Below are 27,338 nucleotides of genomic sequence, written 5' to 3'. Positions count from 1 at the left end.
GTGATCCGCCCGTCTTGGCCTCCCAAAGTGCTGGGATTACAGGCTTGAGCCACCGCGCCCGGCCCCCAGAAGTGTCTTAATTCAAATGGATTTAGCCTCTTAATCAGAGTGATTGTTGTAAGCATGTTACTAGCAAAGCAGGGTGCAGCAGAGGCAGTGATGGCAGAGCTGGCAGGCCCCTGAGCATAGCCAACGGTTACCTGTCTGCAAGTATAAGTCCCCACTGGTCCTGATGATCCAGGCGGTGTCATCGCTCAGGGCCACAAACACTGCCTGGGGCAGGGCTTCGTACCAGTGCCGCTTCCCCTTGATGGTGACTTTCCCACAAGCAAAAGCCCGGTTAGATTTCTGTTCAATCTTCCAGAGAAGGGCTCCTATGGAAATAAAAATTCTATTCACTATCCAATAAATAGAAGAATATATTTCTATACAAAAGTCTTCATGCTGGGCATCGAAGGGAGAAAGACTGCTAAAATACATCCTGTTCTGTCCCCCCAAGTGGGGAAAGAGACCACCAGACCCAGGTTTGGGCCCTTGGCCACCACCCAGCTTCAGGTTCCATGTCACCGTCCGTCTCCAAGCTTCACTTTCTTCCTGGGCAGTGGGGATCATCTCCACCTCACAGGGCTGCTCTAAAGACTGGAGGTGGGAGCAGATCAACCACAGAGCTAAGCACATGACAGGTGCTCCTCACATGGGATGAGGAACACTGATGACATTATTAGGTTTGATAAGTCTCCAAATAAACATCCGGAGACACAACTAGTGCCCTAGGAGAGGCTGAAAAAGTCCTTTAGGGATTCAGAGAGAGGGATCAGTTCTGGACGAGCTGAATGGAAAAGATGCACAGAAGGAAGACACTTGCACTGAGTTGCCCATTTTCACTGTGAAGGGGACTCTGATGAAGAGACAGAGGAGAGAGAGGAGAGGGAAGGCAGGACAGCGCTGCAGCTGGAGGCCTGGTGCAGGCCAACGCAAGCAAGGTGAGGGGCCATCAGTGATCACCGAGTGTCAGATGGGCTGGACTAGAGGGCCTGTCCTGACAGGCCTGTGGTACCCCTGGCACAAGGGCTCTGCTGCCCACCAAGGACATGGGCCTGGGCCCTGAAGGACACCTCAACTGAGCACGTGAATCTCATGGAGATGGAGAGTTCCCACTAGCACAATGAGGGACCAAGGGGCCTGGGAATACAAGTAACTAATGTAATCAGGAATAGAACCAACGTTCTAAAAGGCCAAGGAGACAAACCTGAAGGTAAATGACAGCAACAAGAAATGCATTAAAACGCACAACTGTGTAATGCCAGCTTGTGGAGTGGGTTGTTAGCCAGTCTCTAAAGAAAAATATTTTTCAAACAAACAGTGAAAGCAAGCAAGCAAAACAATGCTGAACAAACTAATATTTTAAACAGTGACAAAGACCATGGAGAATTAAGGGAAATTCATCCCGAAACACAGTGAAGTTACAGAGGACAGACAGGTCCCAAGCCACAGACTCGGCTTCGGCTTTGTCTGACTTCTATTCCAACGTCCTGACAATAAACCGGGCTGCTTCAAGGCAAAAGCGCCCCTGCTGGCACAGGTATCAACGTGGCCAACACAACTTTAAGAAACACATGGATGGAGCTGGAAACCATCATTCTCAGCAAACTATCGCAAGAACAGAAAACCAAACACCGCATGTTCTCACTCATAGGTGGGAACTGAACAATGAGATCACTTGGACTCAGGAAGGGGAACATCACACACCGGGGCCTATCATGGGGAGGGGGGAGGGAGGAGGGATTGCATTGGGAGTTATACCTGATGTAAATGACGAGTTGATGGGTGCTGATGAGTTGATGGGTGCAGCACACCAACATGGCGCAAGTATACATATGTAACAAATCTGCATGTTATGCACACGTACCCTAGAACTTAAAGTATAATAAAAAAAAAAGAAACAACAAGCCAATGATTCCATGCAGATAAGGGAGGTCTCCCAGCCCAGGAGAACCTCGTTCAGGAAACACCAGCTCCAATTCACTAACAATGGCCTAACAGCAGCATGAAAGAATGAATGGACTTTCCTTTCAGAGTCAGGGAGTAGACTGTTCACCCATAGCAGAGAGCCCATTAAAATAGAATTCCTAAAGAGGAAGCCAAATAATTGGAATATATCCAACATATCCATGGGCCCGTCTTAGTTAGTTCGGTCGCTTTAAAGCAATACTGAGAAAGAGAAACACATATTATTTTTATAAACAGTTAGTATACTAATATCCCTAAAAAAGTCCCTCAAGTTTCAAACTTTTTGTTTAGCTTACAAAAATATGATCGGGGTTACCATTGCAATTAATAAAGAAAACAAAAACTCAAACTGAACACCATTTACACTATGAATTGACATCCAATGAAGCAATTCACGTTCTTTGGAGAAAACCCCCTCAAACGTTCCAGAAGAGGCAAACCTGGTGAACGCACGGCAGCCTGAGCCCAGAGCTGCTGCAGGGGAGCCCTGTGCTAAGATGTCTGCCCCCGGGGGGTGGGGAGCAGGAGCAGGGAGCGGGGAGGCGAACCTGAGGGTGAGACTGCCACCTGCTGGACAGCATCTTCAAACTTCTGCCAGCGCAGCCCGGCGCCCGGCAACGCGCTGCAGAACAGGCCGCCTTTGTAGTCCAGGCACCAGATATACTTCTCGGAGACCACCAAGCTGAGGATGCCATAGCCGGGACCCGAGTAGCCCATCCAGCTTTCTGCAAACTAACAAGGGCAGAGCCAGTGAGTTCTGTGGCAGAGGACACAGCCGCACTCGGCTGTTGTCAGTAAGAAAGGCGAAAGGGAATCATTAACACGAGGTAGTAAAAAAAGACCAGCAAGAAGCCAAGTCAACCCTCCCCCAACCCTACTACCTTTGGACGTCCCTCTACTACAAACGTTCTGAGACGCGTGCTGCTGTCTCCCTACAAAGACTCCCTGGCGTCCCTGGATGACATTTTCTCCTGTTCTAACGCCTCTGCAAATGTAACGCTTACAGCACCACATCATGAAGGAGCTGCTTTTATTCTGCAGGCATACCTCACCTTACACAAAGAGCCAGGTTCTTCAACATTTGGATGCAAGTAAATTTTCTGTAGTCGAATTATTACAGATGCACTGGATATATGGCACTACCACTGTCTTTTTTTTCCACCATATTTTCTTTGTTTTCCTTTTTGAGACAGAGTCTTACTTTGTCGCCCAGGCTGGAGTACAGGGGCATAATCTCGGCTCACTGCAACCTCTGCCTCCTGGGTTCAAGCAATTCGCAATTCTCCTGCCTCAGCCTAGAGAGTGCTTGGGATTACAGGCGTCCGCCACCACACCCAGCTAATTTTTGTATTTTTAGTAGAGATGGGGTTTTGCCATATTGGCCAGGCTGGTCTCAAACTCCTGACCTCAGGTAATTCACCCACCTTGGCTTTCCAAAGTGCTGGGACTACAGGCATGAGCCACCATGCCTGACCTTGCTAGAATTATTGTAAAAATCAAAGCTAAATAAAGTCTTTGGACTTTAACACTTTTCAATAAAGGCAAAGAAAATAAATGTATCTGTACAGATACTCACATAGAAGTTAACTACTTCAAAGAAAATGGTGCCCAACTCTTCTCAATCTAGCCCTGCTCACCATAGCAAGCCTTACTTCTACCCCCAGCCTCCAAATAAAAACACACCATAAAATTTCTTGGCTTTCCAGCTACCTGGAGTAGGATGAGGAAGGGAGGAAGTTAGAGGGTCGGGGGCTCAAAGGGCCAGGACCCCTGTCACCTAAGTAAGGGCTTTCCTACATTTCTGGTCTAGAATTCCAATACCCCGCCCCACCGACAGTCTGCCTGGCTACTGCCCAGACATCAGGGGGCCATGCTGCTTGCACTTCCCACAGCCCTGCACTTTGCTCAGTACCCTCATCTGAGTTCCACTCAACTGCAAGGATGTGAACATATACCTGGCTCCCCGTCAAGACTCTGAGGCTCAGGAAGATGGAATCCACAACTAGCTGCCATTTGCACTGTGGTCCCCAGCACAATCACAGAGGCTGACAGTCAAGGCCACTCAAGAACCACTGGGTTGAAAAGATAAATACCGGATGACTGAATAAAAGGCCACCCTTGGTCGGGCACAGCAGCTCACGCCTGTAATCCCAGCACTTTGGGAGGCCGAGGCAGGCAGATAGCTTGAGTTCAGTAGTTGGAGACCAGCTTGGGCAATATGTCAAAACCCCTTCCCTACAAAAAAACACAAAAATTAGCTGGGCGTGGTGGCATGTGCCTGTAGTCCCAGCGATTCAGGAAGCTGAGGCAGGTGGATCACTTGAACCTGGGGAGGTTGAGGCAGCAATAAGCCATGATTGTGCCACTGTGCTCCATCCTGGGTGACAGAGTGAGACCCTGTCTCAAAAAAAAAAAAAAAAAAAAAAAGCCAGCCTTATGGCATTTTGTCTCAAAACAAGTAAACAGCACGTTTCACTTCTAAGGCATGACAGCACAGAGGGTGAGCAAGGGGGTCCTGGGGCCCACCCTTCACTCGCTATGTGACCTTGTGCGAGCTGTCCAGCTGTTCTGTGCTTCAACTTTCTCCTCTGTAAAATGGGGACAAGGACAGTGCCTATGTTATAGTTCGTGTTTAGAGAAGTAAAAGAGTTAAACCTATAAAGCGCTTTGCGGGATACTTGCACATGGTGAGCACTGACCGAGCGTCACACTGCTAGCACTGACAGAATCCAGTGTACCCTGTGGAAAGCACACGTGGCTGTAAGTGCACAGCTGTAATTCATACCTCACATCACCAGTTAGTAGGAGACACGACAATACACAGTTAGTTTTGAAACAAATACATCTAGTAATAATTAGTTGCTAAGGGAAGTAGGCACTTTAAAAAAAAAATCACTTTTAATATAAAATGCTCAAGGATAGTTAAAAGTCATCTCCTAGTTACATGTGCTGGGTGGACCTACAAAGACTGGTTACTCCAAACTGTTCCTGCACAGCTTGCAGGGGAGCCTTGGAGACACTGTTTGGAGGTAGAGGAGACAGCAGTTCTGGAAATGGCCTCATGCTCTTGCAGATGGTTCCTTGGAGGAGTCTGAGGAGGAGGACAGGAGAGTCCCTGCCTCCAAACTGCTCAGATCTTTCCCTACTCCACGGGTAGACAGTCCTCTACCCACTGTTTTTCTGAGATGGCCCCAGGCCAATTCAGCCCTGCCCTACGATGGCTAACAATAAGTGCCTACGCCAGCCTGCACTTGTGGGGTCAGAGGAAACAGCAAGATGCTACCTTGGTTGGGGAGGCAGGTTACTGAGCAGGGGAGAACAGGTCAGAAGTAGTTCAAGCCATCATAGTCCCTGTGCTGGAAATCCCCTGAAACCCAGACTTGAAAACAGAGTTGGCTTATGGATTTTGCAGTAGGAATAGATTTCCTTCCATGAGAAGGAAAATAATCAGTCTTGCCAATTATTCCCCTTAAGAAAGAAGACTTAGCTACGTTTCCACCACCTGAACCCACATACCTGATCCGGCTTGAGCAGCCCGGCATCATCTGCACCCAGCCGGCTCAGGTCCTGCTGGGAGCGACTAGGTCCGAGCTCTGTCACACTCGTCTCTGAGGATGAAGAAGGAAGCCCGTGGGCATAGATGTCCTCCTCATCACTAGACGTCAATGCCTGATCCCGTGGAGGCTGCTCAAGCCAGGGCTTGGGAGTGCTGGCCGCCAAGGCAGAGACCGGAGTCAACTGTCCTCCCACACTCCCTAAGTCACGTTCAGAAATGGGTGTTTCTTTCTGACCTATGTCATCATCAGTGCCAGCATGCCAGAGATTTGTGCTGAGGTGGCCAGAGGCCTCCATGCTGGTTAGGACGTCCTGCTCTTGGCTGGGCTCCACAGGGCTGCCTTCATCAGCTCCGGTCCCAGGTAGCCACTGCCCAGCACTTGGGGCCAAGCTGAGGCTGGAAGGCACGGTGAGTGAGTTCAGGAGGGGCGCTTCACAAAAAGTGCTTTGGGGGCCAATGGGTTGGACATCTTCCCCATCCTGCACCCTAAGAGAGCTGTCCTGTTCTTGGAAGGGTATCTGTGTGCTATATGGTCCATCATCTGCAGGACAAGGCTCATCTTCGAGTCCCGTGACATCACTGCCTCTCACAGCTTCCCTCACTCCATTGAGCAGCTCCTGCCCATATGCATAGTGACAGTGTGGCATTTCAGCTCTAATGTCATCTTCTACAGCCAGAGAATCAGGTACAGATCCTGGCACCTCCAGGACATTAAACGTTTCGGGGTCAGTATTTTCCTGCGGGACACCGTTCACTTCACCACTGAAGCCGCTTTCCAGGTCTGGAGACTCTGCACTTAACTGATCCATGCTACTGCCCAGGACACTTGAGGTCATTGACAGCAAGTCTGTGTTCAAGGACTGGGGACTGTCCCCAGGAAATTCGGAGCAGGGTGTAGACTCCAGGGAGCTGTGACAGGTGCTCCTGCTTCCACCTTCTAATTCAGAATAAGAACATTCAAAATAAGGCACGGTTCTATATGATTAGTAAGAGACTAATTCGCATACATATTTTTGGCTCAAGAAAAAATATTTTAAATACACGATATTTAGTGAATGAATAAACCTCTTAAGTACAAATAATCCCAACAAAGAGATGCTTTCTATGCATGCAAGTACTGAACGAATCCATGGGTTTGAGGCCTCACACAAGAAATGCCAGCTAAGAAAAACCAGGGGACAGGCCAGGTGTGGTGGCTCATGCCTGTAATCTCAGCACTTTGGGAGGCCGAGGCGGGCGGATCACAAGGTCAGGAGATCGAGACCACACTGGCTAACACTCCTGACCTCAGGTAATTCACCCACCTTGGCTTTCCAAAGTGCTGGGACTACAGGCATGAGCCACCATGCCTGTAGTCTCTACTGAAAATACAAAAATCAGCCAGGCGCGGTGGCAGGCACCTGTAGTCCCAGCTACTCGGGAGGCTGAGGCAGGAGAATGGTGTGAACCCGGGAGGCGGAGCTTGCAGTGAGCCGAGATCGCACCACTGCACTCCAGCCTGGGCGACAGAGCGAGACTCCATCTCAAAAACAACAAAAAAAGAAAAACCAGGGGACAAACTGAGATGTTCACCTGGGTCACAAACCAATTCCTTATAATTATTAAAATGCTTAGAAATCTAATAAAATTTCCTTCAGTGCTGCAGTCATCTTAGCTAGAGAGGATTAACAGAAACCAAGGAGGAAAAGGTTTAAAAAATTCAGTGTTACACAGCCATAACAAAGAATGACATCCAGGCTGGGCACGGTGGCTCTCGCTTGTGAGCCATCCGAGCACTTTGGGAGGCCAAGGCGGGTGGGCCACCTGAGGTCAGGAGTTCAAGACCAGCCTGGCCAACATGATAAACCCCCACCTCTACAGCTACTCGGGAGGCTGAGGCAAGAGAATCGCTTGAACCTGGGAGGTGGAGGTTGTAGTGAGCCGAGATCGCGCCACTGCACTCTAGCCTGGGCGACAACAGTGAAACTCTGTCTTCAATAGATAAATAAGTAAGTAAATAAAAACAAAGAATGAAATCTTGTCCTTTACAGCAACATGGATGAAACCGCAGGCCATAATCCTAAGCAAATTAATGCAGGAACAGAAAATCAACTGCATGTCCTGACTTGTAAGTGGGAGCCAAACATTGAGCAGGTACGGACATAAACATGGGAAGGACAGACACTGTGAACCACCAGAGCGGGAGAGGCGGCGGCATGGGTCAAAAACCACCTACTGCATACTGTGCTCACTACCTGGCTGCTATATACCCATGTAACAAACCTGCGCATGGACCCCCTGTATTTAAAAGTTGAAAAAAAAAAAGAAAAAAATTCAATGTTAAATCCCATATTTGGTAGCATATTCAACACTAAACATAAAATGTCCCACGTATTTACCAGCATAGATCTTCCGGTTTCCAATACTTTCCACCCAGGCTCACAGACTCTCTGGTTTAATCAATGGTATACATGGATAAACCAACCTTTTTTTTTTTTTTTTTTGAGACAGAGTCTCGCTCTGTTGCCAGGTTGGAGTGCAGTGGCACGATCTCGGCTCACTGCATCCTCTGCCTCCCGGGTTCAAGTGATTCTCCTGCCTCAGCCTCCCGAGTGGCTGGGATTACAGGCAGGTGCCACCACACACGGCTAATTTGTGTGTTTTTAGTAGAGACGGGGTTTCACCATGTTGGCCAGGATGGTCCCAATCTCTTGACCTCGTGATCCACCTGCCTGGGCCTCTCAAAGTGTTGGGATTATAGGCGTGAGCCACCGCGCCCAGCCCCGACATTTTAATGTAAATCTTGAAAAGTACGCCAGGTACAGTGGCTCACGCCTGTAATCCTAGCGCTTTGAGAGCCTGAGGCGGGTGGATCACCTGAGGTTGGGAGTTCGAGATCAGCCTGACCAAGATGGAGAAACCCCATCTCTACTAAAAATACAAAATTCGCTGGTCATGGTGGCGCATGCCTGTAATCCCAGCTACTCGGGAGGCTGAGGCAGGAGAACTGCTTGAACCCGGGAGGCGAGGTTGCAGTGAGCCGAGATCGCGCCATTGCACTCCAGCCTGGGCAATGAGCGAAACTGTCGCCAAAATAACTAACTAAATAAAATAATAATAAATAAATAAATATTGAAAAGTGCAAAACTGAGACCCTTTAAGCAGGGTGGTGCGTACACAGGTGGTCTGTCATCATTTAGACCTGTGTGTGCGTGTGTGTGTGTGTGTGTGTGTGTGTGTATTTTCCATTAATGTGAAGTATTTTGCAGTAAACTCCTTTGGGGAAGAAATGTAGGTGTTCTCTTTTGGATGAATGGGCCAGTGCTCACTCAGTGAGCAGTGGCATTCCCAGAGAATCTGGAAAGACTGCCCCCAGAATCTGGAAAGACTGTCACCCCAGTGGGTGTATGCCAGCTACAGAGGGTACCTGTCTTCTTCTTCTTCTTCTTCCTTTTCACTTTGATAGGCTTCACGACAAGCTCCTGGTCAAAGTCCTCTGAGCTGATGGCGTTGAATCTCTGTGAGGGGGGCTGGTTGCCTTTGCCCAGCTCAGGGGCGGCCTGGAGCCCAGCGGGCAGGAGCCCGGAGCTGCTGTCGGTGGAGTTGAGCGAGCTGCTCCTGCTCCTTGGCTCACTGGCCATGGAGCTAGCCACAGAAGAGCCTCTGAGCCTCGTCTCAGAAACTGTGGCCCCTGGTAGCTTCTCTGCTTGTTGCATGTGGACTCGCTCTGAGCATCCAGACATCTCCAGACCATCTCTCACTAAGAAAGAAGAGTCTGGTTTTATCACTAGTGATCCAGAGAGAGCTGATGTGCACTTAATTGCTAGCCCTAAATACCAGTTGTCACATAGGTGCCAGCCGGCTAAAGAACTGAAAGATTCTAAATTCACAGAAACCAGCAAAACTAAAAGAATCACACAAATGAGTCTAAGAAATAGTTTTTGTTCTTCAAGAAGCTCATATATGAAAATCAGTAAAATAATTTGCCATAGCTTTTTTTTTTTTTTTAGTAGAGACGGAGTTTCACCATGTTAGCCAGGATGGTCTCGATCTACTGACCTTGTGATCCGCCCGTCTCGGCCTCCCAAAGTGCTGGGATTACAGGCTTGAGCCACTGCGCCTGGCCCATAGCTGTCTTTTTAAAGCAACTCAGTAGTAAGGAAAGGTTGGGAGTGGTGGCTTACACCTATAATCTCAGCACTTTGGGAGGCTGAGGTGAGGAGATCACTTGAGCTCAGGAGTTCAACACCAGCCTGGGCAACATAGCGAAAACCCATCTCTACCGCAATACAAAAAATTAGCAGGGTGTGGTGGTGCATGCCTGTAGTTCCAGCTACTTGGGAGGCTGAGGTGGGAGAATCATTTGAGCCTGGGAGGTGGAGGTTGGAGTGAGCTGAGATCATGCCACTGCACTCCAGCCTGCACGACGGAGTGAAACCTGTCTCAAAAAAAAAAAAAAAAAAAAGTAAAAAAATACTAAGAATACAGCATTTCTCACTTTAATTTACAAGTATTTATAAATGAGAGATGCCTGTGTATAACAAAACAGCTTAGTTATACTTCATACTTAAGACTATGCCTTGAATATACTTTAAGGTCACTCAAAGGGCACTTGAAAACATATGTGTAGCTGTAATTAAATTTTCTGAAAGAGGGAAAGGTAATTTTCCATTAGAACAAACTCAAGACAGAGAAGTCCATTACCACACAGCATCAAGGCAAGCAGACAGCAGAGTGAGGGCAGGCGTGTGAGTCCCTGTCCCCTGTCCCCGAGACCAAGGGCCAGTGCGCTCACCACTGCAGTGCGCTCATACTTCCTGCAACACGACACCACAGGGCACCAGGCCAGAGCAGTTCCAGCTACAGTACCCTCAACATAAGACCACAGCCCACTTTGATCCCTTCGCCATCCTCTCTTTATCAGGGATCCTCTGTGTGCCAGACATAGGGCTAGCTGCTGGGACATGGCAGTCCATGAGACATAGGAATTCCTGCCCTTGAAGCACCCACATTCTATTGAGGGCATGTGTTAGGGGGAGACTGCAGGCAATGGTTTGTATGCTGGAGTCTGGAGGGGCAGGACTCTGCTCTGAAGCGACTTGTGGAAGATTACATAAGTTAATGGTGGATCTTGCCTAGAGCCCGCCCTGTCCAACAGGCAGCCACCAGCTACTTGTAACTATTGAAACTCACATTGATCAAAATTGGGCCGGGCTCAGTGGCTTATGCCTGTAATCCCAGCGCTTTGGGAGGCCGAGTCAGCAGATCACAAGGTCAGGAGATCGAGACCATCCTGGCTAACATGGTGAAACCCCATCTCTACTAAAAATACAAAAAAATTAGCTGGGCATGGTGGTGGGCGCCACTTAAGCTGGGCACGGTGGCTCATGCCTGTAATCCCATCACTTTGGGAGGCTAAGGTGGGAGGACTGCCTGAGCTCAGGAGTTTGAGACCAGCCTGGGCAACATGGTGCATGGTGAAACTCCATTTCTACTAAAATACAAAAAAATTAGCCTGGTGTGGTGATGCACACCTGTAATACCAGCTACTCAGGAGGCTGAGGCAGGAGAATTGCTTGAACCCAGGAGGTGGAGGTTGCAGTGAGCAGAGATTGCACCACTGCACTCCAGCCTGGTGGACAGAGCAAGACTCCGTTTCAAAAAAAAAAAAAAAAATTAAACAAAACGTAAAATTCATCCCTCAGCTGCATTTGCCATATTGCAAGTACTCAGCAGCCACCCATGGACATTGACTGCCTACCAGACAGGGCAGATGAGAGCATCTTCATCACTGCAGAAGGCTCTATGGGCAGCAGAGGTTCAGAGCGTAGCCTGGTGGCTCCAAGTCACCACCCTTCCTGAAAGCCATACTGTCCCTCTGATGACACTGTCTGAGGGGCTCATAAACTCAAGAGTCAGAGCTTATTCGCTTCTTATACAAATTATGTTTTGGAATATTCATCCCAATTTGCCCTCTCTGACTTCAGAGGTAATGGCAGTGAGGAGGAGGGTGATGGGGCCCACATGGCTGTTGTTGCCACCATTAGGAACAAGTTCCCTGAGGAACCCAAATACATAAAGTACGTGGATGTCCGCACAAGGACACATATTAGGATTCTTTGCTCATTAAAATTCGGGCTTGTATGAATTACCAAAAAATGTCAAAAGCACAGAGATAAATCAATCCTACAAGGAAGAACTGAGTTAAGGGTAAATGGTTATGTCCCAGATAACGGATTTAAATCTTCTAAAACCTCATGCAGATCTATGTCTTTTGGAGCATTAATCCCACATACTGTCTCAGACGGAGATCAGGGATCAGTAAAGTGGTTTCTGATTTTTCCTTCCTCCTTTCTCAATCTCCCCATCTTCCACAACCATGAAAGCAACTCCACTAAATGTGAGACTATCTGATGTAAGCCTTAAAGTAGGTGACTTTCAAGAAATGTAGTGTAAACACTATTTTTAACAATCAGAGGAGCGGCTGGGCGCGGTAATCCCAGTACTTTGGGAGGCTGAGGTAGGCGGATCACCTGAGGTCAGGAGTTTGAGATCTGCCTGACCAACATGGAGAAACCTTATCTCTACTAAAAACACAAAATTAGCCTGGCATAGTGGTGCATGCCTATAATCCCAGCTACTCAGGAGGCTGAGGCAGGAGAATAGCTTGAAACTGGAAGGCTGTGGTGAGCCGAGATTGCGCCATTACACTCCAGCCTGGGCGAGAAGAGCGAAACTCCGTCTCAAAAAAAAAAAAAAAAAAAAAAAAAAAAAAAAAGAATCAGAGGAAACCCTCCAAATCCTCCATGTTCAAATAAAGTTGCAATAGTTTAGCAAAATCATGGTAAGTTTTTGGTTTTGTTTTTGAGACGGGGTCTCACTCTGTCACCCAGGCTGGAGCGCAGTGGTGCGATCTTAGCTCACAGCAACATTTGCCTCCCAGGCTCAAGTGATCCTCTCACCTCAGCCTCCCGAGTAGCTGGGACCACAGGCACACGCCACCCCACCTGGCTAGTTTTTTGTATTTTTGGTAGAGACAGGGTTTCACCATATTGCCCAGGCTGGTCTTGAACTCCTGAGCTTAAGTGATCCACCCACCTCAGCCTCCCAAAGCGCTGGGATTACAGGTGTGAGCCACCGTGCCTGGCTCAATGGTAAGTCTGATCAATTATTAACTGCAATTACAAACAACAGAGTATAGTACTTCCCATCTTACACACAGTACATTTTATAATAAATACAAACCTATTGATGTTAATCCTTCAGGCCTGCTTGAAATTCTTATAATGTTCCTATCTCCTTTCAAGAAAAATATTTCATTTTCTGTGCACGAAACAGACACAATATCACCGGATCCTTCCAAACCAGCAATTGTGGCCTGTCAAAAAAAAAAAAAAAAAAAAAAAAAAGAAGCATGTGTGAGAGTCCAAATCAGTCAAATGATAACTGCACTTTACTATGGCAACTTTCTGAAAATTCCAATTCAATCTAAAGTTAGGTCACATCTGACAGATTGGTAAGCAGGATCTGAGGGGTCCCCTGGCAGGGTGGGGCCTCGGTCATCTCCAACCCATGTGCCACCCTGCCCTTGTCCCTGCTGCAGGTGCACCGGCCCTGACAACCCAGTCCCAGCCCTGTTCCTCCATGGTGCATGCACGCGCTTCTCTTTCTGCTCGAATTCCTTTCCTGCCCATGTTTGCTGGGGGAGTTCCAGTTCTCTCCAGATGCCACCTCCCTGAGAAGCAGCCTCTGACAAGCTTGCCCTCTGCTGCAGAGCCCAGGACTCTCAGGGCTCGCGGCGCCTCATCCAGACCTCTGCTTGGCACCCCGCTCCTGGGGCGGAAACAGTGTGCAGACAGGTCTAGTCCTCCTACTGTGTGCAGGAATAGTCCTCCTACTGTGTGCCTTCCTGCAGGAGAGGCCAGTGTACACTGCAGCTCAAGGGTTTTGAATGAATACATGAAGGGAGGCGAGGTTCTTTCAGCATTATCTGAAAGGGGTGGAAACACATCCCAAGCCCACACAGACTTAAAGCAAGTCCTTGCTTTGCTGTCAACAGTGCAAATAAGAGACTGTAATTTTAAATAACTGATGGACAGCTGCAAACATAACATTTGTTTCTGAAAGCTGCCAGTCATGCTGCCACTGGGTGGTCCAGACTCTGAGGGTGACTGTCTCCATTTCTCTGCCTATAAAATGAAGTTAATTATACCTACTGGGTAAAGCATCGGGTAAGTGCTCAGATGAAAAAACCAATGCACAATTACAAAGCATCTTGATGCTACTAACAAGTGCACATAAGTCCAAAAGGTATCCAGGGAAACAAGTTCTTTGTAACTGAGGAAAGGGTGCAAAAATATCTTTCAGAATATCCCTTATAAAATGAACAAACTCAAGGCACCTTAGTGATTCCCCTAAATCGAAGCTTCTTACACCCACCCCATTTTAGAGGAAAGAAAACCAGGCTCAGGCCAGTAAGAGACTTGGTTAAAGGCAGAACCAGGCTAGAAGAGTCAAGTCTAGTTCTGCCCCTCCACCCCAGGTCAGTTTTCTTCCTGCCAAGCCAGTATTACCAGGCACGGCTGATAATAATTCAGAAGGCTTCAATGAGGAGAGGATGAACTTCATGTTCTGCTGACGCACATCAAAGAAGAAAACCCTTTCTTTTCTTTTTTTTTTGGAAATGGACGTCTCACTCTATCGCCCAGGCTGGAGTGCAGTGGCATGATCTTGGCTCACTGCAACCTCCACCTCTCAGGTTCAAGCAATTCTCCCTGCCTCAGCCTCCTGAGTAGCCAGGACTACAGGCACCTGCCACCATGCCTGGCTAGTTTTTGTATTTTTAGCAGAGACGGGGTTCTGCCATGTTGGCCAGGCTGGTCTTGAACTCCTGACCTCAGGTGATCCGCCTGCCTCGGCCTCCCAAACTGCTGGGATTACAGGTGTGAGCCACTGCGCCTGACCAAAAACCATTTATTTTCTATAGTGAGGCTCTGCTTATAAGAGAAAGGGGTGCCTGGCAGAGGCCTGCTGAGCTCAGAATGGAAGAACGTGAACAGGACAGGGCCTGGTCTGGAATCTGGGGGTGAGGAGTTGGGAGGGTGAGGCAGAGAGATTATTTTAAAAAGAGCAAAAGCTCTGCTCTTAAGACAATGAGAAACTGAAACTAAACAGCTGTGTTTAAAGTTCCTAAATCTGTCTCTTTTTTTTTTTTTTTTTTTTTTTTGAGACAGAGTCTCGCTCTGTCACCCAAGCTGGAGTGCACTGGCCAGATCTCAGCTCACTGCAAGCTCCGCCTCCTGGGTTCACGCCATTCTCCTGCCTCAGCCTCCCGAGTAGCTGGGACTACAGGCGCCCGCCACCTCGCCCGGCTAGCTTTTTGTATTTTTTAGTAGAGACGGGGTTTCACCGTGTTAGCCAGGATGGTCTCGATCTCCTGACCTTGTGATCCGCCCGCCTCGGCCTCCCAAAGTGCTGGGATTACAGGCTTGAGCCACCGCGCCCGGCCCCTAAATCTGTCTCTAACGATAATCTGTTATCATCTTGGTTTAAGCAGAAATTATTTCCTACCATGATTTTAATGATGTTGGAAATTTGCCCAAGATATGTTGCTAAGTAAAGAAAACCGAAAATAAAAAACAAAAAAACAAAAACAAAAAAACAAGTGGCGGCCAGGCGCGGTGGCTCATGCCTGTAATCCCAGCACTTTGGGAGGCCGAGGCGGGCAGATCACGAGGTCAGGAGATCGAGACCATCCTGGCTAACATGGTGAAACACCACCTTTACTAAAATACAAAAAATTAGCCGGGCGAGGTGGCGGGCGCCTGTAGTCCCAGCTACTTGGGAGGCTGAGGCAGGAGAATGGCATGAACCCGGAAGGCAGAGTTTGCAGTGAGCCGAGATCGTACCACTGCACTCCAGCCTGGGCGACAGAGCCAGATTCCATCTCAAAAACAAAATCAAAAACAAAAACAAAACAAAAAACCAAGTGGCAAAATGATGTGGCTCCATTTGAGTAAGAAGACAAGGGCAAAATAACAGAGAAAGCATGCTGAGGGACGGGCCCCTCCTCAGGAACTAAAATTCTCTGCTACTGTTTCTTTTTTTTTTGAGATGGAGTTTCGCTCTGTAGCCCAGACTATAGTACAATGGTGAAATCTCAGCTCACAGCAACCTCTGCCTCCCGAATTCAAGCAATTCTCCTGCTTCAGCCTCCTAAGTAGCTGGGATTACAGGAGTGTGCCACAATGCCTAGCTAATTTTTTTATTTTTAGTAGAGACGGGGTTTCACCATGTTGTCCAGGCTGGTCTCGAACTCCTGACCTCAGGTGATTTGCCCACTTCGGCCTCCCAAAAGTATTGGGATTACAGGCGTGAGCCACCGCGCCCAGCCTCTGCTACTGTTTCTGTCGTATTTGAGTTATCACTGTATGTGCTCATAGTAATTGGATAGTCAGAAAAAACATGACCCCAATAGATTATAAAGAACAAGGCTGGGCATGGTGGCTCACGCCTGTAATCCCAGCACTTTGGGAGGCTGAGGCAGGTGGATCATCTGAGGTCAGGAGTTCGAGACCAGCCTAGCCAACATGGTGAAACACCGTCTCTACTAAAAATACAAAAATTAGCTGGGTGGGGTGGCATGGGCCTGTAATCCCAGCCACTTGGGAGACTGAGGCAGGAGAATCACTTGAACCTGGGAGGCAGAGGTTGCAGTGAGCCCAGATCGCACCACTGCACTCCAGCCTGGGTGACATAATAGGACTCTGTCTAAAAAAAAAAAAAAGGGGCCAGGCATGGTGGCTCACGCCTGTAATCTCAGCACTTTGGGAGGCCAAGGCAGGCAGATCACGAGGTCAGGAGTTCAAGACCAGCCAGACCAACATTGTGAAACCCTGTTTTTACTAAAAATACAAAAATTAGCTGGGTGTGGTGGCATGAGTCTGTAATCCCAGCTACTCAGGAGGCTGAGGCAGGAGACTTGCTTGAACCTGGCAAGTGAAGGTTGCCGTGAGCCGAGATCATGCCACTGCACTCCAGCCTGGGCGACAGAGCGAGACTCCTTCTCAACAACAACAACAACAACAACAAAAGAACAAGTTTGATGTGTTTACATACAAAAAACATACATAATTTCTTGACAGAGAATTGGACCTAAATGTCAAAACCAAATTGTTTTTTTTTCAAATCTATGAAAATGACCAAACCTTCATTTGATTTCCTTGACTGGCCTGAAGGCAAAAGTAAAGTGTAAATCAATACTGCTCCTGGTAGCATTCTGAGGGCCCTGAGCAGAAGAGTTTGTAGAGAAACATTCTCTTGCCTACAGACACCGAAGATATGGCAGCGTCCCTTCACTTACCTGGTTGACTGTGTCTAGGAGATAGATACTATATTCATTCCAACTCAGCACCCAGCCTTCTTGAAAGAAACACGAAACAAGTCCCAGGTGCCTCTCAGGTAAGCTGCAACTTCCCCTGTTGGGGGATTCCAGACGTGGGTGCAGTTCAAAAGGCTTGACTCCCCCGGCAAAAGCATCTTTTAAGATAAATGTGGCTTGAACAGTCCCGTGGACATCAGCCTTCCACAGCCGGAGCCCGGGCCGTGATGCATACAAGGTTAGATCACTTTGCTTACAGAGTCCTGGTATAAAACAAGCACCAAATTTCCCAGTACTAAAATTAGAAGGAAGAAAGAAAGAACAAAAAACAGACATGGACCGATTTGAAGTAATGCAGTTGTCAACCCTTAATATTAAGTACAAGAATTTTTTGGCTAAGACAATAATTGATTTTTCACCTTTTCTACTGTTTGTTTTTTGTCAGTTAAACCACACTGTCACCCCTTCCCGACAGAGGCCCACCACACCCTCACAGGTGTGTGCCCCATTAGCACACAGGGAACCATTCACTGAGTACCCACACAGCTTGCACTGCGCCTGGGGCTTGATCCCACTCTCATGTCTAATCCTTACAACAACCATGTGTGGCAGATACAGTCACATACGATGTAACATTTTAGTCAGGCTGGGTACAACGGCTCATGCCTGCAATCCCAACACTTTGGGAGGCCAAGGCGGCAGATCATCTGAGGTCAGGAGTTCTAGACCGGCCTGGCCAACATGGTGAAACCATGTCTCTACTAAAAATACAAAAATTAGCTGGGCGTGGTGGCACATGCCTGTAGTCCCAGCTACTCGGGAGGCTGAGGCAGGAGAATCGCTTGAACCTGGGAGGCAGAGGTTGCAGTGAGCTGAGATCCTGCCACTGTACTCCAACCTGGGTGACAGACTCTGCTTCAAAAACAACAATAGGCCGGGCGCGGTGGCTCAAGCCTGTAATCCCAGCACTTTGGGAGGCCGAGACAGGCGGATCACGAGGTCAGGAGATCGAGACCATCCTGGCTAATACGGTGAAACCCCGTCTCTACTAAAAAATACAAAAAAAAACTAGCCGGGTGACGAGGCGGGCGCCTGTAGTCCCAGCTACTCGGGAGGCTGAGACAGGAGAATGGCGTGAACCCGGGAGGCGGAGCTTGCAGTGAGCTGAGAGCCGGCCACTGCACTCCAGCCTGGGCGGCAGAGCAAGACTCCGTCTCAAAAAAAAAAAAAAACAAAAAAACAAAAACAACAATAAGTCATTTTAGTCAATGATGGACCGCAAATACAACAGTGGTCCCATAAGATTATAATACCATATTTTTATGGCACCTTTTCTATGTTTAGACATACTAATACTTACCTTTGTGCTACAGCTGCCTAAAGTATTCAGTGCAGTCACAAGTGGTGCAGGTCTGTAGCCCAGGAGCAATTTGCTGTACCATTTAGCCCAGGTGTGAAGTAGGTTGTACCTACCTTCTACGTTTGTCAGTACACTCTATGCTGTTCATGCAACAAGGATGTCACCTAACAATGCATTTCTCAGATTATATCCCTGTTGTTCATTGACACATGACTGTATTACAACTCCCGTTTTGGAGGAGAGGAAACGGAGGCAGAAGGTGAAGAATCCAGGTCTGCTCATCCTTTCCTGCTCTGATTCTGTTGCTCTGACATCTGACTGCTGTGCTCCCTCCACATCCTGAATGAATGAGCGTCACGCAACCCATCTATAGTGCTGCCCTTTCAGAAGTTCTCTAAACCCATCAGAGGCACCAATGTCCCTTCCTGTCCCCAAGCTTGATATTTTTTCTTTCTGAAATTATGAAATATCTGACACAAACAAAAGAATATGCTATATATAGAGTCACAGGTCACTTAGTAACGGGGATGTTTGAGAGATCTGTCATTAGGCAATGTCTCCGTTGTGTGAACATCATAGAGTGTACTTACACAAACCTAGATGGCACAGCCTATGACACACCCATATAATCTAGCCCAGGGATGTTCAGTCTTTTGGCTTCCCTGGGCCATATTGGAAGAAGAACTGTCTTGGGTCACACATAAAATACACTAACGATATGCTGATGAGCTAAAAATAATAATAATCACAAAAAAACCCTCTTTTTGTTTTGAGACAGAGCTTTGATCTTGTTGGCCAGGCTGGAGTGCAATGGCGCACTCTGGGCTCAATGCAATGGACCCACTGCCTCTCGGGTTCAAGTGATTCTCCTGCCTCAGCCTCCCAAGTAGCTGGGATTACAGGCATACACCACCATGCCCAGATAATTCTGTATTTTTAGTACAGATGGGGTTTTACCACGTTGGCCAGGCTGGTCTCGAACTCCTGACCTCAAGTGATCCACCTGCTTTGGCCTCCCAAAGTGCTGGGATTACAGGCATGAGACACCACACCTGGCCAAAAAATCTCTTTTTTTTTTTTTTTTTGAGATGGAGTCTTGCTATGTTGCCCAGGCTGAAGTGCAGTGGCGCCATCTCGGCTCACTGCAAGCTCCGCCTCCTGGGTTCACGCCATTCTCCTGCCTCAGCCTCCTGAGTAGCTGGGACTACAGGCATCCGCCACCACGGCTGGCTAATTTTTTGTATTTTTAGTAGAGACGGGGTTTCACCGTGTTAGCCAGGATGGTCTCGATCTCCTGACCTTGTGATCCACCCACCTCGGCCTCCCAAAGTGTTGGGATTACAGGCGTGAGACATCACGCCCAGCCAAAATCTCATGTTTCAAGAAAGTTTACAAATTTGTGTTGGGCCATGGGTTGGATAAGCTTAGTCTAGCCTATTGCCCCTGGACTCCAAACCCGTACTCCATGTAACTACACTTAACACTGTAGGCACCTGTAACATAATGACGAGTGTTTGTACACCTAAACATAGAAAACGTAACGTGTGGCGCTAAGACACCAGCTGATAGGAATTTTTTCAGCTCCATTATAATCTTCTGCGACCACTGTCATACATGCAGTCCGTCAATGACTGAAATGTTGTTATGCAGCGCACAACTGTGTATATGTACATATACCCATGTAGTTATAAAGCCTAGCAAGGAAAGGTACGCCTGGGAACCCATCCCCAAACTGAGGAAAGAAATCATCAGTCATCCAACCGATGGTCTCTTGTGTTCCTACCACTTCCTGCCCCCTTGTGCCCCAGATGGAACCACTGGATTGCATTTTGCCTTTATCATTTCCTCACTTTTTTTTTGTTCTAATCACATACCTATGTATCTCTAAAGACAACATAATTTAGTATTGTTTATCTTTCATTTTTATTAAAATGTATGATACTAATTGTACACTTTCGCAACTTGCTTTTTTTCACTTAACACTATGTTTCTCAGATTTGTCCTTGTTGATAAAAAGAAACTGTCGTGCTAATTCGTTTCTACTGCTGTATGGTACAGTACGTCCTACTCAGCGCCCACAGGTTCTTGGAAACTACAACTGTTAAGTGAAATGACATAGAGCACGTCCTCAGATAAACATCATTTCCTTCAACAACATTGGTGAGGGAAAAACACTGGTTTTGTTATACGTTGCTCTGCTAAAGTCGCAGTTTCCAAGAACCTATCAATGACATTAAATGAGGACTTAATGTATTCCACAATTTATTTATTCACTTTCTTGTTGATGGATATTTCAATTATTATTATTATTTTTTGAGACGGAGTCTCCCTCTGTTGCCCAGGCTGGAGTGCAGTGACGCGTTCTTGACTCACTGCAAGCTCCGCCTCCCGGGTTCACGCCATTCTCCTGCCTCAGCCTCCCGAGTAGCTGGGACTACAGGCGCCCGCCACCACGCCCGGCTAATTTTTTGTATTTTTAGTAGAGATGGGGTTTCACCATGGTCTCGATCTCCTGACCTCGTGATCCACATTCCTCGGCTTCCCAAAGTGCTGGGATTACAGGCGTGAACCACTGTGCCCGGCTTCAATTATTATTTTTAAACCTGTTTTGAACAATTGTGCTATGAGCATTTCTGTGTATTATCCCCTAGCCCACAGGTGTCAGAGTCTGTCAAAGATACTCGGGATGCAGTTGGTGGGCTGTCGGGTTATCGCTGGGTTGCTGAGAGCATATTCAAGTTTAGAAGACAACTTCAAGCTTTTTAAACATGATTATAACAATCTACACTCCCACTGGCAATCTGAGTTCTCATTATTTCTCAGGCTGCTACCAGAGTTCACATGTAAGCATTCCAGTTCAGTCCTACGCCTGGCTGATTCCTTCTCCCAAATACTTCTTGGATTGTGAACCGCAGAAACAGCACTGGTTTTTTTTTTTTTTTTTTTTTTTTTTGAGACGGAGTCTCGCTCTGTCCACCAGGCTGGAGTGCAGTGGCCAGATCTCAGCTCACTGCAAGCTCCACCTCCCGGGTTTATGCCATTCTCCTGCCTCAGCCTCCTGAGTAGCTGGGACTACAGGTGCCCACCACCGCGCCAGGCTAAGTTTTTGTATTTTTAGTAGAGACGGGGTTTCACCATGTTAGCCAGGATGGTCTCGATCTCCTGACCTCGTGATCCGCCCGCCTCGGCCTCCCAAAGTGCTGGGATTACAGGCGTAAGCCACTGCGCCCGGCCAGCACTGGTTTTAGAGCAAGTCCTGGGCTCGATGTCCAGCGCTGACACTTAGTGGGTACATGGTATGTGCAGTTATTGAACTTTTCTGGCCGTGTTTCCCATTCTGTAAACCAGGCAGAGTAACTCCCATCTCAAAGGCTGAAGTGAGGAATGAATGAGATAACCTGTGTGCAGCACAAAAGCAATGCTTGTGACACTAAGTCCCCAGAAGTGCTCGACTGTCCTGAACGAGGCTACAGGCAGCTCACAGTTGAGAGCCGCCTCCGTGCCACTGCTTCCCCACCAGACCTCGGCCAACTTGTGCTGTGCCTGTCCCCACGCTCCCTGCACACAGCAGCACACCCAACTCCAGAGGCCGCCCCCAGGGCCCACCCACATAGGCACACAGATAGTTTATTTGTGGGGTTCCTTCGCACACCAGAATCTCGCTAGGTCCTTCTGGCACCTCAGTAACTAAATCCCTTTGGATAGGGTCCAAGGAGGATATCATATATCAAATTCAGCTTTGAAACAATGATCGTCAGGACGAACCAAGGGTGTTTTGACGCTGTGGATCTTTCATGGACAATTCTATAAACAGCACCGTATCTGATTACTGCCTTTGGTGGGTTTGTTTTGGAGAGGTCCTCTAAAGAGAGTGACCCAGAGGAATTCCAGCAAGGGAGCCCATAACCTCTTCCTCCTGCCTTTCCTTTCCTGTCAATCAATTTCTCTTGGCGATCCAATTTTTAAATGTTTTCCTTCTATTTGTAGGACCCCTGAAAAATCTCTTGTCATTTCCATTTTGACTGGTTCATCTTATGTAACTAAGGCACTCATGTTAACAAACATTTAGTGATTCCTACATTCTGTAAGACACCGTGTTTGATGCTCTGGGTAAAATAAAAAATAAATAAGATGAGGTCCTCAGCCTGTCTCATAACACCGTGCTGACCTGTGCAAACAATTACAGCAGCATCTGGAAGCGCCACATCTGAGGCTCAAAGAGCTGCTCAAAGAGCTAGATCAAGGTGGTGCATCTGAGTGGGCAAGAGAAGGTGAGGTCCTGAACACTGGGTGGACTCTTCCCCTGGAGGAAGGGGAAAGCAGCCCTGCTGAGCACGGTCCTGGGAGTGGCTGCCTCGAAAACTGCTGACTGGCTGAATGGCATGGTGGCTCACACCTGTAATCCCAGCACGTTCGGAGGCCAAGGAGGGAGGACTGCTTGAGCCCAGGAGTTTGACAGCAGCCTGGGTGACACAGAGAGACTCCATCTCTACAAATTAAAAAATTTAGACAGGCATGGTGGTGCGTCCTTGTAGTCCTAGTTACTCAGGAGGCTGAAGGAGGAGGATCGCCTGAACCCAGGTGTTCAAGGCTGCAGTGAGCTGTGACCACACCACTGCACTCCAGCCTTGGTAACAGAGCAAGACCCTGTCTCTAAAGAAAAGAGAACAGAAATGTCTGATGAGTGGGTTGGTCAAAGGTAGTGAAGTTCTGAAGAACCAGCTAGAGAAACTGTCCTAAGCCCCCGACTCAGCCACCATCCACTTGCAGTGCGATTCTGCAGTACTTGCTGGTGCTTTCTGAATTTGACACCAAAATTCCAACTTTTAAGGTCTAAGTATTGCAGGATTCTAAAATCATAAAGAAATTAACAAAATTTCTTAATTTCTGTAGAGATGATTTCCAAAAACTCACTGATTACCTAAACAAATAAATTCCCTTTATAGACCACGTTAATATATAAGGAGTGTTTTCTGGCTAACAAATTCTAGCTATAAAATAATTGTGTTTTTTGATTTTGTGCGTGATGTATGGTGCCACAGACTTGATATGCTGAAAGCTGACAGCACCCAAAATGGGAGCCTGAAAGTCTAAGCTGGGAGAGAAGAAGGATCGACAGAAGCCCTGCCAGAGATCTCAACAGCTAAACACCCACCAGCCATCCAAACAGATGTGCTGGTGGCGGGGTTCCAGAACCGGCTGCTGGCTCTTACCCAGACGCGGCGCCACACCTACAGATTGCTTCATCTCCTCCTCCCTCCCCAGGGCAAAGTGCTACTGCCAGGGAGGGCTTCCCTGAGCACTAGACTCACAGGAGACACAGTAACAGGTCTGCAGAGGGCTCTGACACGTGAAACAATGCAACATACACAGGATAGCAAACCCACGGCTGCGGGTGGCTGGGGTCTCTGAGGTTTTCTGGATGTAACACACACATCGTCCGGTCTGAAGAGGTCCACAGACTCGAAGAGAAGAGGACCCCTCATCCTCTATCCCCGAGTCCCCTGCCCTGCCTGCACCTGCCCTGGGCTCAGTGCCCTGCCCTTCCGGAAGAGCATCTCTGGCCCGGCCATCTCAGGGCCAACTGAGGCCACCGCCTGCACTCTGTCTCCACCAGCACTGTGTTCCCTCCACAGGCACCCATATCACACACCAATGTGCTGCCACATGGCCCCTCTCCCAAAATTCCCAGCAGGCCACACGGTCCCCCTGGGCACCACTTATTTTTCTTTCTTTGTTCTCTTCTGCAAAAACACTCCTCCCAAAAGCTCTCCATACTCGCTGTCCACTCCTCTTTTAGCCCGTCCAATCCCTTGGCCCTGCTGATGAGGAGAGCTGTGCATAGCCTCCGCGCTACAGACTCAGGCCCGTCACAGCTGTCTCAGCCCCTGGTCTCGCAGCAGCTGCTATGTCCCTCCACGTGGCCTCTGACTCCTCTGACCCCGCAACTCCTGTTCTCTCCTGATGCCATTTCCTCTTCAGAACACAAGGCCTCCCCAAATCTCCCTAGGCGAGCTCCTGTCTGCATGCCAGCGGCTGCCGGTGCACAGCTCCCTGAGAGGCACACCTGCCACCCACCTCCCACGCCAGTTCTCTACTGTGGGGAGAGGACAGGGCAGGGCCACAGCAGGCTGTTTCATCTCCTCCTTCTCCCCGTGCCTCCAGGATTCTCTGCATCAATCCACAGCATGTCCACTCACCCAGCTGCACAGACCACAGACCTAGGAATCATCTCCAACTCATCCCTCTCACACCCCAGAACCAACATGGCAGCAAATCTGCCAGCTCTGCCTTGGAAGCAGTCCCACCACTGACCCCGCCCCATCCTGTCATCTCCCACCTGGATCACCCAGAACCCTCGCTGGCCCTGCTGAGCTGCCACACCTGCCCCCTCCAATATATTCCAAGCAGCAGCCAGAGTGACCTCCCTGGCTTGGCCACAGTCCTCTGTGACTGGCCACAGCACTGGACTGAAAGAGCCCCATGGGCAGGGCCCACAAAGACGACGGGAGAGGGCTTCCCGCACCCTGCTCCACACAGCTGGCCTGGCTGCTCAGATCCTCAGTGTGCAGGGGGCCCTCTGCCTCCAGGGACTCTCTCTAAGGTCTTCTCGCACTAGTTGCCTCCTTGGTTCAGGAATCAGCCCAGGCTACCTCCTCAGAGGAGCCTTCCCTGTCATCCTTTTAAAGAGACACCTGTGTCTCCTGCGCCTCCCTCTCTGGCTCTGCACCCTCTGACATGTTTATCTGTTCACCACTCTGCACACAGCTCCCTGAGATTACAGATCTGTTCTGCCTTGTTCACAGATATCCCCAGATGAGGAGTACCTGGAGCAGGGCAGAGCACCGAATGAATAGATACTCCCTGTGTGGATTCATCCAATGTCAGGTGTCAATGTCACCTGTATCTGGTGACCTCATTTTCCCCTCTGGTCAAGACTTCTTCCCTGGGCTCCAGACTGGTCCACAGAACTCTCTTCTGCGACTCCCACATGGCAACGTGACAGATCCGTCAAACCCCCTATGTCCACAGCAGAGGTCCTGATGTCCTGACCTCCGGCCCAGCCTTCCCTAGTCTCCATCTCAGTCAGTGGTTTCCCTGGACTCCCGCAGCAGCCTCCCCGTGGCTCCCCTGGACTCCTGCAGCAGCCTCTCCATGGCTCCCCTGGACTCCCGTGCCGGCCAACCTGCGGCTCCCCTGGACTCCTACGGCAGCCTCCCCGCAGCTCCCCTGGACTCCTGTGCCAGGCTCCCCTGGACTCCCGTGCCAGCCTAACCATGGCTCCCCTGGACCCCTGTGCCAGCCTCCCCGCGGCTCCCCTGGACTCCTGCCATAGCCAGTGTCCTAGTCACTTCTGGCTTCTTGAACATCTAAACCCTGGCCCAACTGAGGTCTTGGCATATGCTGTTCCCTGAACCTGGAATGCTCTTCTAGCAGCTCTTCCCAGGCTTCAGCTCAAAGATCACTGCCCTTGTAGAGGCCTTTCCTGACCATTCTATCCAAATGCAACATCCTGCCCCATGCCTAGCGCTCCCTAATGCTTCACCCTGTCCGCTCCTTTACAGCATTGATAGCCTCTACTCTCCTGCTGACCGACAGTCTCTCTCATTGTGTTTGAGGGCAGAGGCCTTGTATCCTTGGATGCCTCCTTACTTACTGCCACACCTCCACGTGTACATGCCCAGCTAAACAGTTGTGAGGGGAGCACTGCTTCCAGGCAGAGACACACACAATAGTCTACAGCAGAAAGCAAGTCTTTAAAACACAGATGCTAAGAACATTTCCTTTTATTCTGTTAGCCCCCATTTCTTCAAGGCTCAATAAAATCTCTCTCCTTCTGAGAAGGGGACACATTTATTTGCTTCTGCATCCTAAACCAGTTCCTGGTGCAGAGCATGCTTTCAATCAATGTTCCCTAAAGACTGCACTGCACAGACGCACTAGGAGAGGTTTACAGAAACTGCTTGGGTCTCCACACAAGAGGTTAAAGGGCCAGGTTTGTTTTTTGTTTTTGATTTTTTTGAGATGGAGTCTCGCTGTCACCCAGGCTGGAGTACAGTGGTGCGGTCTTAGCTCACTGCAACCTTCGTCTCCCGGGTTCAAGCGATTCTCCTGCCTCAGCCTCCTGAGTAGCTGGGACTACAGGCGCCCGCCACAACGCCCGGCTAACTTTCGTGTTTTTAGTAGAGAGGAGGTTTCACCATGTTGGCCAGGCTGTTCTTGAACTCCTGACCTCAAGTGATCCGCCCACCTTGGCCTCCCAAAGTGCTAGGATTACAGGCGTGAGCCACTGCACCCGGCCGAGGGTCAGGTTTTAAGAGAGATTGGTGGGAATAGGACCCACAAGGTAATTGGTTTTCAATGCCTGTCTTTACACCCTGCCTTCCTTCCAAGACACAGTGCAGTAAGACATTGACAGATGAACCAGGATAAAATACCAGAGGAGTAGGATACTGGCAGAGGGAACAGAAGAACTAAGATCTGCAGGACCATAAATTCCACTGAGTTCTCCAGGGGCCAACAGGGAGACTGCAGATATAAAAAGGCCAGATTGTTGATGGAATTAAGAAGGTGTTCAGCAGGCTGGGCCTGGTGACTCACGTCTGTAATCCCAGCACTTTGGGAGGCCGAGGCAGGTGGATCACCTGAGGTCGGGAGTTTGAGACCTGACCAACATGGTGAAACCCCATCTCTACTAAAAATACAAAATTAGCTAGGCGTGGTGGCACATGACTGTAATCCCAGCTAGAACCTAGAACCTGGAACCCACGCCTTCAGGATGTCTTCCCTGATCCTTCAGCTGGACAAGTGTGTCTACACTCACACAGCATCCTGTGTATTTTGGTCCATAGCAGGTGCCGCAAGGGTCAACAAGTGTTTTATCTGCATTTCCATTTCCACAATGGAAGGCTCAGATCTGCCGTGTTTACCATGTCACTGCTGAGCCTGCCACAGTGCACAGGGGTGCCTGGTAAACACGTGCTGAATAATGAGTGAGCCCCACAACCCTGACCCCTCACCAGGGCTGTGTGGAGGAGGTGCCTACACAAGGA

At 48.8% G+C, this 27,338-nt stretch overlaps 1 protein-coding gene across 7 annotated transcripts in view; it reads right to left on the bottom strand.

The window, feature by feature from the left end:
• TECPR2 (tectonin beta-propeller repeat containing 2) overlaps positions 1 to 27,338 on the bottom strand; it is a 145,036-nt gene that overhangs the window by 65,380 nt on the left and 52,318 nt on the right. For 6 of the 7 annotated variants that reach the window (XR_004057396.1, XR_004057397.1, XM_030931070.1 and 3 more), the window contains exons 6-11: positions 16,908 to 17,220; positions 12,791 to 12,923; positions 8,973 to 9,305; positions 5,527 to 6,503; positions 2,559 to 2,742; positions 201 to 374 (exon numbers count right to left, since the gene is read on the bottom strand). Coding sequence is in view for 5 of the 7 variants with exons in the window: in XM_030931070.1 (XP_030786930.1) it covers positions 201 to 374; positions 2,559 to 2,742; positions 5,527 to 6,503; positions 8,973 to 9,305; positions 12,791 to 12,923; positions 16,908 to 17,220 (2,114 nt within the window). In the remaining 2 variants the exon portion in view is untranslated. The remainder of the gene's footprint in view (positions 1 to 200; positions 375 to 2,558; positions 2,743 to 5,526; positions 6,504 to 8,972; positions 9,306 to 12,790; positions 12,924 to 16,907; positions 17,221 to 27,338) is intronic. The other variant, XM_030931072.1, reaches the window with a different exon arrangement.

The sequence above is a fragment of the Rhinopithecus roxellana genome, chromosome 5 (genome assembly GCF_007565055.1).
Source record: "Rhinopithecus roxellana isolate Shanxi Qingling chromosome 5, ASM756505v1, whole genome shotgun sequence".
Lineage (NCBI taxonomy): Eukaryota > Metazoa > Chordata > Mammalia > Primates > Cercopithecidae > Rhinopithecus > Rhinopithecus roxellana.
Note: the sequence above shows the minus strand (reverse complement) of the source record. Positions and strands in the feature narration are given on the sequence as shown.